Source organism: Canis lupus, chromosome 9, assembly GCF_048164855.1.
Source record: "Canis lupus baileyi chromosome 9, mCanLup2.hap1, whole genome shotgun sequence".
Lineage (NCBI taxonomy): Eukaryota > Metazoa > Chordata > Mammalia > Carnivora > Canidae > Canis > Canis lupus.
Window position 1 is genome coordinate 8,393,344 of NC_132846.1, and position 15,475 is coordinate 8,408,818.

The following is a 15,475-nucleotide window of genomic DNA, read 5'->3' on the forward strand; positions in this document are numbered from 1 at the left end:
TTTGTTACTTGAATGGTCCCCCACTGATGAGGCAGAAAGGACATTAAGGATGATTTTAGCACAATCTAAAATCTCGCTGATGGCAAACTTAAAGTGGTGAAAGCCATAGTGCCATTTCTAAAATATGCTCCAGCATCTGAAAAGCTTTGCTTTCCAAGATACCTGGGCCTTAGTCTTCTTCCTACTTATTACTTCTAAAAGGCCCTCTTCATCATTCTGTCCCCTGTCTTCCAGGGCTCAAGACAAACTAGGGAATAATCTTCATTTATATGCAGCACAATCTTTCTGCTGCTGGTGCCACAATATAAACGTGTTTTATTAAAAATTAAAAATATTGGTTCTACTTTCCATCAGAATGAAAAGTGAAGTCTCATTCGCATTTTCAGTTCTGTTTTCTCATGGCCATCCTTCTTGCATTGTACCTCAGGACACTACTATTAACAGATAGGCCACATTCCCAGAGACCTTAAATTATGTCAGCCTTTCCTGAACTCTCAGTCATGAGACAATAACAAAAGGCAGAGGACTTTTCAAAGGATAGGTAAGGAGATGCCATGCTCCACTGGGATTAAACCTCTTTCTTGATCTTGTGTCAGAATGATGCTGAGAAAAATATATGTGGTGTCTTATCATCTCACAGCACATGGCTCTTAAAAGTCGAAAAGGCTATTATACATTGAAGAAAGTTAAAGGCCCAGAGAATTACTCTACAGTATTCAACTCTCTTTAAAAAATAAAATAACAAGGCACATGCTGGATGGTGTTCCCACGGATGTTTGTCTGCTACATTGCATGCTTGTTTCCCTTTTGTAATGTTAACTTTCAGGCTCCTGTTGGTATTTTTGGAAAGCAGAGAAGCATGTATTTTGTTAGTTGCCAAAATTGGCTCCACGGAGCAGCACGCTTTGCAATTTGAAGGTTAAATTCCTTTCAAAGAAACTTGTTGGAACTGCTCTTCTCACTCCTATTAACTAGTGGAACTGTCTGACCTTTATAAGTGCAAGTCAATATTCACACTGTCAGAGGAGTATCAGTGGGAGTAATCTTTTCAGTCCCAGAGAGAAACAGTTTGCCACAGGCAGATCATGAGTAGAGAAGGGGAGTTGGTGAGCAGTGACATAAAACACTTTTAAGTGAATTCAAACAATGTCTTTGACACAGCTTGGAATTTTATTCAGTTTTAGTTGTAACAGTGCCTACTGGTCCTTCTAAACTGCAAAGGTGTCATTTTGAAATAATAAAGACACAGAATGTGAAATGAAGGCTGTTAAATGGGCTCATCCCTTTTTATCCACACCTTTGAGAACACAGGTGGCTTTTGTCCCCCAAAATATACATCTCTGAAAACCATTTGGAAGTGAACATTATTATTTTTAATGAGCACCAGTATTTCTTTTCTCTCTCCAAGCAAGACCTAATACCGGGGTGACATTTTAATAAACTTAGAGAATTATATATATATTTTTTGCCTTTTATACCCCAAGCTGCCATCAGAGTTTAACTCAAAAAGCAATTTTTTTCAAGTAAGACGTCTTCCAATGTGACATTCACAAAATAAAAATAAGGGAAGGAGCACGGTAATGTCGATTTAAGTTTTGGTTGACTTTCCCTTCATTACTATATCATTATAATTACATTTGTGATCAACTGTGCTATTACAGGGTTTATTTTAATAAAAATATTTTAATGAAAATATAACAGCATAGGTTAATTTTTGAAGACTGAGTGAATTATTTAGTTGCTGTTTCTACCAATAGATAGAATATATCTTAGGAACAAAAAGAAATCTTGAATATTACTTAAGTGTTTTGTCGTTAGTGACATCAGTGCAGTAAGTTGAAACTATTTCATTTATATGATAAAATAGAGCAAGTGATTTAAAATATTGGTATTATTGGGAATTAGATTCTTCACTGTGAAAAAAGGAAAATATGATAGGAAATGGAAGAAGGAAAAGAAAGCTTTTAGGTTTTTATTTTAATTACAGACAGAATAAACTCAAAATTTTATATATATGCATAATACCTATATGTGCATGTGCATATAAATAATTCTAAACATATAAGAATGTAATTTTATAATTATTTGATAAAGTACTCAAATACTGGGAATGAATTAACAAAGGAAAAATGTTAAAAAGGACTCTCATTGACCAATTTTAGAAGATATTTAACGTCAAAATAAACAATAATAGAAAAAATTATAATATTTTTTTCATGGTCTATGATCTTTAGTTAAGTATAAAGACTTCCAATCACATTACCTAGGGACCATTTTGCCCACTGCTTTGTTTGGCCGCCAGTCTCTTGTCTCTCTCCTCAGCAATGGTGAGGCGGATACCCTTTCCACGGGGGAGGGAAATCCATGGTTTGTTGCCTTTGCCAATAACAAAAATGTTGGAGAGTCTGGTGGCGAAGCTATTGCCATTGGCATCTTTCACGTGAACTACATCAAAAGAACCAGGGTGTTTCTCTCTGTTGGTGATCACACCAATTCTTCCCAGGTTAGCACCTCCCGTCACCATACACAGATTACCCGTATCAAACTTGATGAAATCAGTAATCTTTCCTGTCTCTAAATCAATCTGAATGGTGTCATTCACCTTGATGAGGGGATCTGGATAGCGGATGGTGCGAGCATCATGAGTCACCAGATGAGGGATTCCTTTTGTTCCCACGAAGATCTTTCTCACTTTGCACAACTTATACTTGGCCTCCTCAGGTGTAATCCGATGAACAGCAAATCGACCCTTGGTGTCATAGATCAGACGGAAATTCTCCCCTGTCTTGTCAATGCTGATGACATCCATAAAACCAGCAGGGTAGGTTATATCAGTTCGGACCTTGCCATCAATCTTAATAAAACGCTGCATACAGATCTTCTTTACTTCATCTCCTGTTAGAGCATACTTAAGTCTGTTCCTTAGGAAAATGATGAGAGGGAGACATTCTCTCAGCTTATGGGGGCCAGTGGTTGGGCGTGGGGCAAACACACCAGTCAGTTTATCCAGCATCCAATGCTTTGGAGCTGCTACACGCTTCAGATGCTTCTTGGGACCACGAGCCATGGCTATGCTAGGCATGAAAAGAGCAAAAATATTGTAACATTTAATTAAAAATAAATCCATTAATTTAGACTGATCATTTTTTAAAAATAAAAGGGGGGATATAGAAATAAATAGCTTATTTGCAAAAAAAATAAAGCCAACTACACTATTAAATATAGAAGAAATTATAGAGAAAGAACATAAACATTTCACAACCACCACAGCAATTAATAGACTCAGAAAAATATCATTAATACAGGTAAAAACCCTGGGTAAGACATCTTTAAAAAACAGGATACTCATGCAGGGTCAATAATCATTTTAAAAAGTATTTATTAATTACAAAAGGAAAAAGTACCTTTTCAGTGGATAAATCTGGTGAAGATCATTTTAATCAAGTGGCTAAACTTAATACCACTAACCATACAAATTGACATCATGTACTATACAATAGGATGCATTAATCAGTTAGGTAGTGCTCTCACCTATTTCTTAACGTGAATCATGAAGAAATAAATGAAGAAACAATTAGAAAACCCAAATTAAGAGACATTCTATCTAGAATAGACTGTCTAAAAATATCCATATTCTAAACTTTTTTAAAAAAGAAAAAGCCGGGATCCCTGGGTGGCGCAGTGGTTTAGCGCCTGCTTTTGGCCCAGGGGGTGATCCTGGAAACCCGGGATCGAATCCCACGTCAGACTCCCGGTGTATGGAGCCTGCTTCTCCCTCTGCCTGTGTCTCTGCCTCTCTCTCTCTGTGTGTGACTATCATAAATAAATTAAAAAATTTAAAATAAATAAATAAATAAATTTACAAATAAATAAAGGAAAGAAAGAAAGAAGGAAGGAAGTTAGTTTTAAAAAAAATAAAAATAAAAAAAAAAATAAAAAAGAAAAATCCTGTAAGAAGTCTATAGCTTAAAGGGAGCTGGAGAATAAGACAACTACATGAAATTCACAATCCTCATTTGCATTCTGGATCTTAAAAGTTTATAGAACACATTATTGGGATAATTGATAGTAGGTAGAATTTAATATAGACTATATTAGATAATAGTATTGTATCAATGTTAAACGTCCTTTCTATGACAATTTTATTATGGTTATGTAAGCGAATGTCCCTGTTCTTAGATGATTAATGATTCATGTTGAATTAATTAGAGATGAAGTGTCACAATATTTGCAACTAATCCTAAAATGCTTTATTAAAGAATATGAGTAGAAAGAGAGACTGAGAGAGATTGAGAGAAAGAGGACAGATGGGAGTGAGAGAGATAAAGGGAGGAAATGAGTAAAATACTAACAATTGACACATATAGGGTGAGGGCATATGTTTTTCAAACATGAAAAATTTCCTGCAATTTTTTGATAAATGAAAAGTCTTTTGGTATAAAATTTGTGAAAGCATTAAAAATCAGTGACTTTTATTCTCTCATATATTTCCTATAAAAGAATAAAAAAGACCATCAATTTTGACATATATTACATTATATTTTGTATTACTTAGAGTAAAATGTCTAATAATTTCCTGATGAACTAGTTATTTATGTATACAATTCGAATACTTATAGAAATTTAGAGTTGCAAGGATTTTTGAGAGTCAGAGAAAATTATAGAATCATAAATTTCCACATACGTTAGCTTATTGATCTTTTTGTTTTCTTGTATCTTAAATTTCTCTCCATTTGTTTTTCTTTTTCTAATCAACATTGAACATGCTCTATTTGACTTAAGATAAAATAAACCCCTTTTCTCAACCCAAAGCCTACCTCTGAATACCACTTATCCTGCTCTCTTTCTTCACAGATAGACCTATTCACTCTTTTCACACAGCACTCAACACTACTGAAATGGCTTTTGTCAAGGACACCAATGACTTGAATGTTGCTTGATCAAATGGGTACTTTCTTGTTTACCCTCTAGAGATCATTTGACAAGGTTAACTTCCTCCTTCAGGAGGGGAAAACATGATGAAAAACTTGCCTCTGACTTCCACGTTTCCCTCATTATTTTGGGTCTTCTATTGTCAATCTCCTTTGCAGATTCTATAGCTGCCCTGGTTCCTTAAAAGTTTGTGATTGACAGATGTCTGTCCTAATTCATCTGATCTTTTCAATAACCATCTATATACTGGTCTACAAAATCTAAGCAGAGCAAATGTCTTTCCTAATTCAAAACTTTTTCAAAGTGGTCTCCATCTGCAGCATGGCGCCTAATACAGGACTTGACCTCACCACTGTGAGATTGAGACCTGAGTTGACATCAAGAGTCAAATGTTTGACCAAATGAGTCACCCAGATGCCCTCTAGTTCAAAACTTTTATATCCAGTTTACTATAAATGATCTTCTTTTGAATACCTTGTAGGTATCTGAAATTGAACATTCCATATTTTATAATTACACTAATCTACTGCATGCTAATGGAAATTTTTTTATTCAAAAATATTTATAAAGTGCCTGACACATACCAGTTTGTTCCCTAGGAGCTTGAAATACATTAGGCAACAAGAGAGATAGATTCTTGACCTGGTAGAGCTTACATTTAATTGTCCAGGCCAGAAATCTGAATGGCATCTTTAATGTATTCTTGTTTTCCACTGCCCCATCAAATCTGATATGGCTTGGATTTACTTTCAGTGTGTTAATTTCGCTCTGTGCTATTCTCTTTTGACTATAATATTACATAATCACTAAATCAGTTTTAAACTCATGCCAATAAGTTTAAGCCCATGTTAATTGATCAATTACATGCTTTTGAAAACCAGCTTCTGAAAACCAGCCAATTAGTAGCAGCCAGTTACCAATGCCACAGTCCCCACACCAACCTCCTGAAAGTCTGCCAAGTACTGTATATTTTATTTTATTTCATTTTGCTTCTCAAAGCCTTTATAAGATCAGCAGTTTGTTTTGTTCAGAGGTACCATGTCTTACATGTGCAACTCTCCCTTGATTACCACGAAAAAAATTCAACTTTTTTCCCCTGATATTGAATGTTGACATCTTTTCTCATTTCACTGTCATTATCATTACTGTAAACCATATCTTAACCATATCCACCTGACTTATTGAAACAGCTCTTTCATTGGCCCACCTAGCACTCTCTTTTTCTCTTCAGTTCATTCTTCAAACCTCAATTCATTCTGTGAGGCCAGTATTACCTTGATGCCCAAACCAGGAAGACACATCACAAGAAAATAAAATTGCATATTAATATCCCTTATGAACATAGATAAGAAAATTCTCAACAAAATATTAGCACACTGAATCCAACAACTAATAGAAAAATGATTATACATCATGACGAAGTGGTATATATATTGGAATGGTGGACTGGTTTAGCATATGAAACTCAGTGTAATCCATATTAATAGAATAAAGGACAAAAGAACATAGTCATATCAGTTGATGCAGAAAAAGTACTTGACAAAATTCAACATCCTTTCATGATAAAAACATTTGACAAGCTATAAATAGGGAACTACCTCAATTTTATAAAGGCACCCATGGAAAACCTACAGACAACATTATGCTTAGTGTCAAAGAGTAAATATTTTTCCTTTAAGGTCAGGAAGAAGAATATCCATTATTACTGCTACTTCTATTTAGTATTGGATTGGACGTTCTGGCCAGAGGAATTAGTCGAGAAGAAACAAACAGCATCAAGATTGGTAAGAAGTAAAACTATGTGTAGTTTTACTTCATAAATGACATTTACATATGTAAAATCCAGGGTAATCCACAAAAAAATAGGCAACCTTTTAGAACTAATAAATGAATTCAGCAAGTTTCTAGGATATAAGATCAGTATAGAAAAATCGTATTTCTGCATACTACCAATGAACAATTTGGAAATGATACCAATAAAAACAATTCCATGTATAATAGCACCCAAAATAATAAAAATCCTTAAGGATATAGTTAACAAAAGGAGTGCAAAACTTGTACACCCAAAACTAGAAAACATCATTGAAAGAAAATATGGATTAAATGGGAAAAATATTTCATGTCCATAGACTAGAAGATTCAATATTATTAAGAGAGCATTATACTCCAGATCTACAGATTTATCACAATCCTTATAAAAATCCCAGTATCTTTTTTTTTCTTATTCAGAATTGACATGTTGATGATAATAGACAAAACCATCTTGATAAAACCATCCTGATTTTAAAACTTACCAAAAACTTACCAAAAAGCCGTAATCAAACCATATTGTGGTATTAGCATAAGGATAGATATAGAAAGCAGTGGAATAAAATTGAGATTCCCAAAGTAAACCCATACCATATGCCAAAACCTTTTAATGGGGAAAAATGGTCTCTTCAATAAATGGTGCTGGAACAAATGAATATCAACATGTCAAAGAATGTTGTTAGATCCTGATCTCACTCCATGTACAAAAATAAATTCGGTATGGATAAGCAACCTATATAGAAGAGCTAAAACTATAAAATTCTTTGGATAAAACATAAAGGAATATCTTTGTAACTTTGGATTGTGATTTCTATATATGAAAATAAGTGACAAAAGAAAATATAAATTGGACTTCATCAAAATTAAAGTTTTATTCTTCAAAGGGCACCATTAGGAAAGTAAAAACACAGACTTGTATCCAGAATCTATGTAGACTTCTTATCTCAACAATAAAAAGAATAATAATCCAATTTAAAAATGAGCAAGGACTTAAAATTTCTTAAGGAAAATATAGAAATGATCAACAAGCACATGAAAGATGCTAATGTCAGGGCACCTGGGTAGCTCAGTGGTTGATCTTCTGCTTTTGGCTCAGGTCGTGATCCCAGGATCCTGGGATGGAATCCCGCATCAGGCTCCCTGCAGGGAGTCTTCTTCTCCCTCTGCCTGTGTCTCTGCCTCTCTCTCTGTGTCCCTTATGAATAAATAAATCTTAAAAAAATAAAAATAAAACAATCACAACAATAAAAAAGAAAGGTGCTAATATCATTAGTCATCGGGGAAATGCCAGTCAAAACTGCAGTGAGATACCACTTCATATCCTTAAGATGGTTTAAAAAAAATTTAAAGACTTAACAGGGCTGGCAAGGCTGTGGGGAAAATTGTAACCCTCATAAATTATTGGTGGGAATGTAAAAATGGTGCAACCACTTTGAAACAATTTCTCAGATTGTTAAATCTAGAGTTTCCATAGAAGCCAGCAAACCCACTCTTAGGTATATACCCAAGGAGAATGAAAGCATGTCCATATAAAATCTTGTGCATGAATGTTCAAAACAGCATTGTTAGAATATCCAAGAAGTGAAAAAAACTCAAATGTTCATCAGTGGATGAACAGATAAACAAATGTGGTGTATTTCCAACCATACAATGGAATAGAAAAGTTCTGATACATGTTACAACAGAGATGACCCTTGAAAACATGATGGTAGGTAAAATTATCCAGTCATAGCAAACCACGTATTTTATGATTCAATGTGTATGAAATATATGTATAGTCAAATGCATAGAGACAGAAATATATCAGTGGTTGTTAGGGGCTGAATAGGAGGAGGAACACAGAGTGAGTGCTAATAGCCATGAGGTTTCTTTTTTTAGAATGATGAAAATATTCTGGAATTAGACAGTGATGATGATTGAACAACTCTGTGAATTTCTTTAAAAAAATGATGAACTGTACATTTTAAAGAGTGAATTTTATGGTGTATAATGCAATTCTCAATAATGCTATCATAAAAATAAAACCAACCCAAGCAAACTGTCTAAAATGAAAATCTAACCTTATCAAATCTGATTTTTTTTTAATGCTTTCCAGTGACCTCCTCTTGTCTTTAGGATAAACTTCAAACTTAACATGAACTTTTTATACTCTAATGGTGATCTTAATGTAACTCTAGTTGCATCTCATGGCACTCCCCACTCCAACTATAGATACACCAAACATTGTACTTCTCTTTAGGATACGTTATACTAAACCTCCTTCAAGTCTATATGTCTCGAATTTTTAGTTCTCTACACTCAGTTCTTCAGTCTCTTCATCTTTCGCTCTATTATGAAAACTTCCTTTGCCCACCATCCACTATTAATAGGTTAAGTATGCTTGATCAGTTATTCCACAAGATGTTAATAAGTACTAAACTTGATTGTAATTACTTGTTTACCTTTTTGCCTCTCTTACTAGACTGGAAACCTACAAGGGTAGAGAGATTGTCCCTTCTATTCTCTTCATTCCCCATGTTATAAGTAATAAAACACATATTTGTTGGATGAATGTATCAATAAATTAACTCACTCCAGGTTATTTTCTGAATACATTTTGTATGATGGTTTTAGTAATAGTTCTAATGAACTGGATATTTTTTTCTATAAAATGTAAAATTTTTATTAAAAAATTATTTGCATTTGTTTACCATATTTATGATGTTACCAAACTGATGCCTTGATGGAGCACATCATAGTAGGGCCATCCTTATGGCTAGATATCTAACTACCCTGATCATCTATGTCTTTACAGTCATTATTATCCTTCATTAAACAAAATGCTTAAGCATCTGAATAATTAGTTTATGCTTAAGAAAATTGGTATTAATAATATAAATTTGCACAGCATCATATTGCTTGAAGAATGAACAAGAATTTGAATTTTCTTTTAAAAATGACTATATTCTCCCCTTTGAACATATAAAACTTATTTTAGTCAAACAAGTCAGATTGCATTAGCCTGGGTCTGCTCAAAGCCAGCTATGCAAAGAACAAGATTCCACAGGCCTCTTGAAAGTTTTACAAGTCAGCTCTGCCCAGTTTAATAAAAGCATTTGTGTTGACTTAAATTTTCAGATGAGCTATGTTATTAAAACAGACAGCCACAAAGATGGTAAGATGGTTATTTAAAAACCGGTTTTCCATCTAAATAATGTAGTTTATTTAATAATGCTTGATTAGTAATTAGTGATTTGTTAGATGATGCTTAGTTGGTGATTAGTTAATATAATATGTTCAATTTAACAGGTGTACTAGACAAGGTTCTCCAGAGAAACAGCACCAATAAGATGTAGAACTGAGACAAAGAGTTATGATTTATTATAAATAATTGGTGTATGCAGTTGTGGAATATAAGTGCTCAGATCTATGGTCAGTAAGCTGGAGACCTAGGAGAGCTAATGGTGTAGTTCCAGTCTAATGGCCAGTCGACTTGAGACTGAGAAGAGCTAACGTTACAGTTTGAGACCAAAGGCAGGAAAAATAACCCATGGCCCAGCTAGGAAGTCATCAGGCAGGAAGAATTCCCCCTTATTTGGGAGAGGGCCAGCCTTTTGTTTTATTCAGGTCTTCAACTGATTGGATGAGCTTACTCACATTAGGAAAGGCAATCTGCTTTACTCAAGGTATTGATTTAAATGTTAAATTCATCCAGAAACACTCTCACAGAAACATCTGTAGTAACGATTGACCAAATACCTGGGCAACCTATGGCTCAGTCAAGCTAACTTATCAAATTAACCATCACAACAGGCATTTGCTACATGTGTCTAGTAGGTATTTTCCTTTTTGTCTGTTACTATTTTTTATTTCTATTTTTGAAGGAGAGCTGTTGGTAGTAGTAGGAATTCCTTGCACTCAGTTTTTCAGATTGGTGTCTGTGGAGGCAGAATTCTAAGATGAGCCTCAGTGAGTCATGCCTTCATAAAATCACCTCCCCTTGAGTGTGAATTGAACTTGTGACTTGCTTCTAGCCAATAGGATATGGCAAAGATAATTGGAAAGTCATTCCCTTGATAATGCTATAAATATAATATCCTATCTTAGCAGATTGGAGAGAGAGCTTCTCCTGCTGGCTTTGAAGGAGTAAGCTGCATTGTTATGACAGAGGTAAGTGGCAAGAGACTGCAAGGGCCACTAGCTGCTGAGAGTGGTACCTCGATGACAGTCAGCAAGAAAACAGCAACCTCAATCCTACAACCACAAGACATTAAAATCTTCCAACAGCTATGTGAGCAGCCTGGCAAACAGCTAGATTGCAACCTGTGAGATGCTGAGCAGAGGACCCAGTTCAATCATATCTGAACTCCTTGACCCATGAAAAGTGTGAGATAAGTGTATGTTTGTTCTAAGCCTCTAAGTTTGTATTGACTTGCTAAGCAGCAATAGATAACTAACGCTGTATCACCGACACCAAACTCTTCTCTAACCTTGACATGAAAAACTATTCTGGTTGCCATAGTTTGAAAAGTGGACAAGCGGACTGCATTTAATTACGAGTTAGGACAAACATAGAGTGTCCAGAAATTGGAATGAGAGTTGAAACCTGTGTAGGAGCAGGGCAAAAAGAAATTCCTGGCTCATAAGCAGTAGAGATTTGACTCAGACATTTAACATGAGCAAAAGCATATTGGTAACAAGTGTACAATGTATTCAAGTACAGTATAGAGGATACAACAGTAGGCATATTTTGACATCTATGTTGCCAGGTTTGTAAACTCATAGCTGGGGATTGGCTTCCAGGCACAACATTTAAATATCTAAGAAGTGATACTGCACAAATTCAGGGCTCGATTTTAGTGAATAACAGCAGCCTTAACAAACAGGAACAGGATTTAGGTTCATTAATAAGATAGCTTCTTACTTATGAGAACTTGGAGAGATTATATATATATATATATATATATATATATATATATGATGAAGTCTAAGCCTCCAGTGTCTGCGCTATAGCTACTTTTAGTTAAGTTTGGGTTCTAGATTTCTTCCTAATCTGTGACAAAGAACTATCACTGACATCTAAAAAACTAAGCCAAAGATATTTGCATTTAAGTACAGAGTAGTATACAAATATATACATAGATAAATAAAATGACCTTTTTGTTCCTTAGAGCAACTCATAGGTCTTACAGAATGAGGACTTCCCTGAGAGGCTTTAGCTCCCTGATTATCACTGAGTATACCCATATTGTGTGTCAGAGTGGAGAGAAAAGGGATGCAGTAAAAGACAGATCGGGGCCCAAGCCCATGTGTTTGATTATGTTCAGCAGACATCCATAGCAACAATCCAAACTACTCTCACAATGAAAAGTATCAGCAGTTGGCCACTTCTAACCCCATTCTAAACTGAATCAGCCCACACCATGTTTGGCTCTGAATATTTTTAACTAATATTTTCCCTCATTTTTCTATCAAATCCACTTATCTCTCTTTACCTTTATTCAAATGAGCAACCCTAGAGTTTGACACTCTTAAATACATATTTATGTGATTTAAGGCATTGTAAGAAATTATATAAGTTACTAAATGTTTGCTGAGGAATCTTTAACATAAACTCATTTTCAAATCATTTCTTAATACCAAGGGAGTACATAATACAACAAGCATGCAGGCACATCTGGATGGGGGAAAAAAAAAACAAACCCTAAGAAAACCCTAAGATTATTTCTCCTATCAAGCTGGTCCTGGAGAAAAAACTGAACATTTCATATGTTCACAGCTTAGAGTAAAAGCAATACAGACTATAGGTAATAATGAGATGCCAGACAAGATTACTAATGCTTCAACTCTCTGTAATCCCAGCATTAACTAAAATTCTTATTTAGATTCAGATCAAATGCTAAAAACTTGAGCATCATATTCCAAACTTCCTATGATCTGGACAAATTATATATTTCTAATTTAAGTATGACTTTTTTCATTTTACTCTAGCACACTCTATCTGTTTGACACATTTATATATGTTCTTTCTGTTCTTTTTGTCCAGAATGCCCTTTAACTGATGTTACTTGCTGGACTACTTCATTTTTTTAAGTCTTACATCCTGCCTAAAATATGGTCAAACTGTTTTTGTTCTGAAATAAATGCATCCTAAATACTGTTCTTGCTTTAAACTATTTCACTCTTTCTTTATACCAAAAATCAGCTTATAGTGTAGTATCATGCCAACAAGACAGTTGACTAAATATCCTAGAAAAAATTCCCCTCCCCCTGCAGACATCCTAAAAATGCTAAGTAAAAAATAGCCACAAACTTTGTGCTCTTAAGAAAGTAAGTGAAGGCTACAGGTGGTAAAAGTGATGAAGTAGAGAACATGTTTGTGATGAGGATGCTGAAACCACAGGTGCCTTGAGGCTGTTTGCAGATCTTATTAACTGAGAATCTAGGGAAAATAACATCTTTCCCGAGATTTCACATATGCAAGTCTTTCTTCTTTCACTGGAGATTGAAATTTGTTATTTATGTTACCTATATGTTCCAAGAAATCCTAAGTTGAAACATTAATTTAAAAATTGTTATTGCCTAGTGGTGCCTAGCAGAAAATAATATAAATATTCTCTGAAGGGATTCAGCCTCGATTGAGGACACATAGATTCCCACACGTAAAACCCTGCCAAAACTGAGCTCACAATACAAAATTTCCAAAAGTAGAAATAAACAAGCTACCAGAATTAAGAATTAGTAGAAATAACAAGCAACAAAATAAAAAGCTCCAAACTCTCCACATACTGAAAATTTGGAACAGAATAGAAGCTAAGTGATCTTAAAAGATATAACTAAGTAAAACAGTTGAGTAAAGAAAAAAAGACACTTTGAAAATATACTTACAATTATTCAAAAAGAAAAAATGTTGCATCCATGCTTCTTTTGTAGCAGAAAAATATTCCAACTGGAACAAAGATTTCAATGTAAAGTAAGACACGATGAAAATACTAGGAGTAATCATGGAAGAGTATTTTATAAAGACTGAAAAATTCCTCTATAGAAAAGTAGAAAATTTCTAAATGGTAACATACAACAAAGTGAGAAGAAAAATAACAAAATGAGAGGAAATTAAAACTCATATCACCAGAGAAAAAGGATTAACCTGCTTCTCTCCCCATAATTAATAAAGAATGCCTACAAATTGAAAACGACTAAAATTCAATATCATGTGGGTGTAGGAAATAAACATAGCTCTCAGGAATGAAAATGCAAATTCCTTTTAAATAAGAAAAGGCATTCTACTGAATCAATATAAAAGCAATGCAAATTTAAACTAGGAAATACCATATCTTATGTCAAAATAACAAAATTGCAAACATCTGGATACTACACCGTTACTATTTAGGCTGTAGGGTGATAGACCTTTTCACACATTCCAAATGGGACTGCAAATGGCTGCAATCCTTAAAGAATGCAATTTGACAAGTACTAAAACACCAGATTTATATAGCTTTGGCCCAGCAAATCTATGTGAGCATTGATTTATACATTAAGCTATTTTTGGAAAGATTATACAAGTAATCTAAATGTCCATCGTTAGAGGGATAAATAAATTAAGGTATACCTATAAGATGTATTACACACATGTGTTAAAAAATTTTAGTGAGGAAGCTCCCTGTGTACTGATAGGATTACCTCCTTAGTACATTACTAACTAAAAACAAAAAAAACCCAATACCCAACCAGAAAGTTAAGGAACCGTGACTATGTCTGCTATTTGTGATTAAAAAAAGGATGAGAACACACATTTTAATTGCTTTAATAGGTACAAAAAAAAATCTCTGGTAGGTAGCACGACCAAAAAGGTAATATTAACAGCAGGCAAGCATAGGGTTCTGGAGAGATAGTTTTCATAATCTATCTTTGTATTATTCAAGGTTATGTCAGGAAAGCAAATTCAAACGTATGCGTAAACTGAAGATATTTTTAAACAAGAGGTTTACCTAAATATTAGGCAAGGCTGAAGAAATTAACAAGAGAGGTTGAGGCACATAGAAATTAGCGACAGTGGGAAGCCATTATCTGCTATTCATGGAAAACAGTAGGAAATAGGCTAGGCTAGGCTAGGCTAGGCTAGGCTAGGCTAGAGGCTCTCTCAGAGGACCATCTGATCACATCTGTAATTGTAGCGAGACAAAGCAAATGATAGAATCCATGTGCTGAAGCAGAAGAAAAGGGGAAGAAATATTCATCTCTTTCTTGCAGCCTTCTGATACTTTATCCTTTTATTGGACAAACTCAACCAGAAGCCAGATAGCAAGGAGTCCTATAAGGGGGAAGACACCTGAGAAGCATAGAGCAGGAGATAGAAGAGGAAGCTTGTATTCTTATTACATGCAAATTGAGATCAGAATTAGATACCATGTGGCATATAGATTGAGCAAGAATAAAAGCTTGACAAAAGTCTTGTTAGCAAGACTTGTCTCAAAAGCAATTCTTATATGTGACTAGTGGATATGTAAGTTGATAGAACCCTTGGAAAGCAGTTCAGCAATATCTAGTTAAAGTTGGAGATGTGCATTCCTACAAACCAGTAATTCCACCTCAAAATAAATTACCCGAGGGAGAGTCACTCATTTGCACCTAGAAACATGCATGAGAATATTCACTACAGTTTTTCTGTAATAGTGTAAATAATGGCAAATCACTTGAATATTCATTAATGAGACAGTGGAAATGTGTGCCTTATTCATACGACAAAAGGGTGGAC

The 15,475-nt window shown here is 34.6% G+C and overlaps 1 protein-coding gene across 11 annotated transcripts in view; it reads right to left on the bottom strand.

Moving 5' to 3' along the window:
• Positions 1–1,350: 1,350 nt before the first annotated feature.
• LOC140639747 (small ribosomal subunit protein eS4, X isoform-like) overlaps positions 1,351–15,475 on the bottom strand; it is a 34,243-nt gene continuing 20,118 nt past the window's right edge. For 5 of the 11 annotated variants that reach the window (XM_072838091.1, XM_072838093.1, XM_072838094.1 and 2 more), the window contains 2 exons: positions 7,799–7,953; positions 1,351–3,074 (listed from right to left, as the gene is read on the bottom strand). In XM_072838091.1, the coding sequence (XP_072694192.1) occupies positions 2,264–3,067 (804 nt within the window). In that variant the 5' untranslated portion in view covers positions 3,068–3,074; positions 7,799–7,953 and the 3' untranslated portion in view covers positions 1,351–2,263. The other 6 variants (XM_072838097.1, XM_072838092.1, XM_072838101.1 and 3 more) reach the window with 6 other exon arrangements.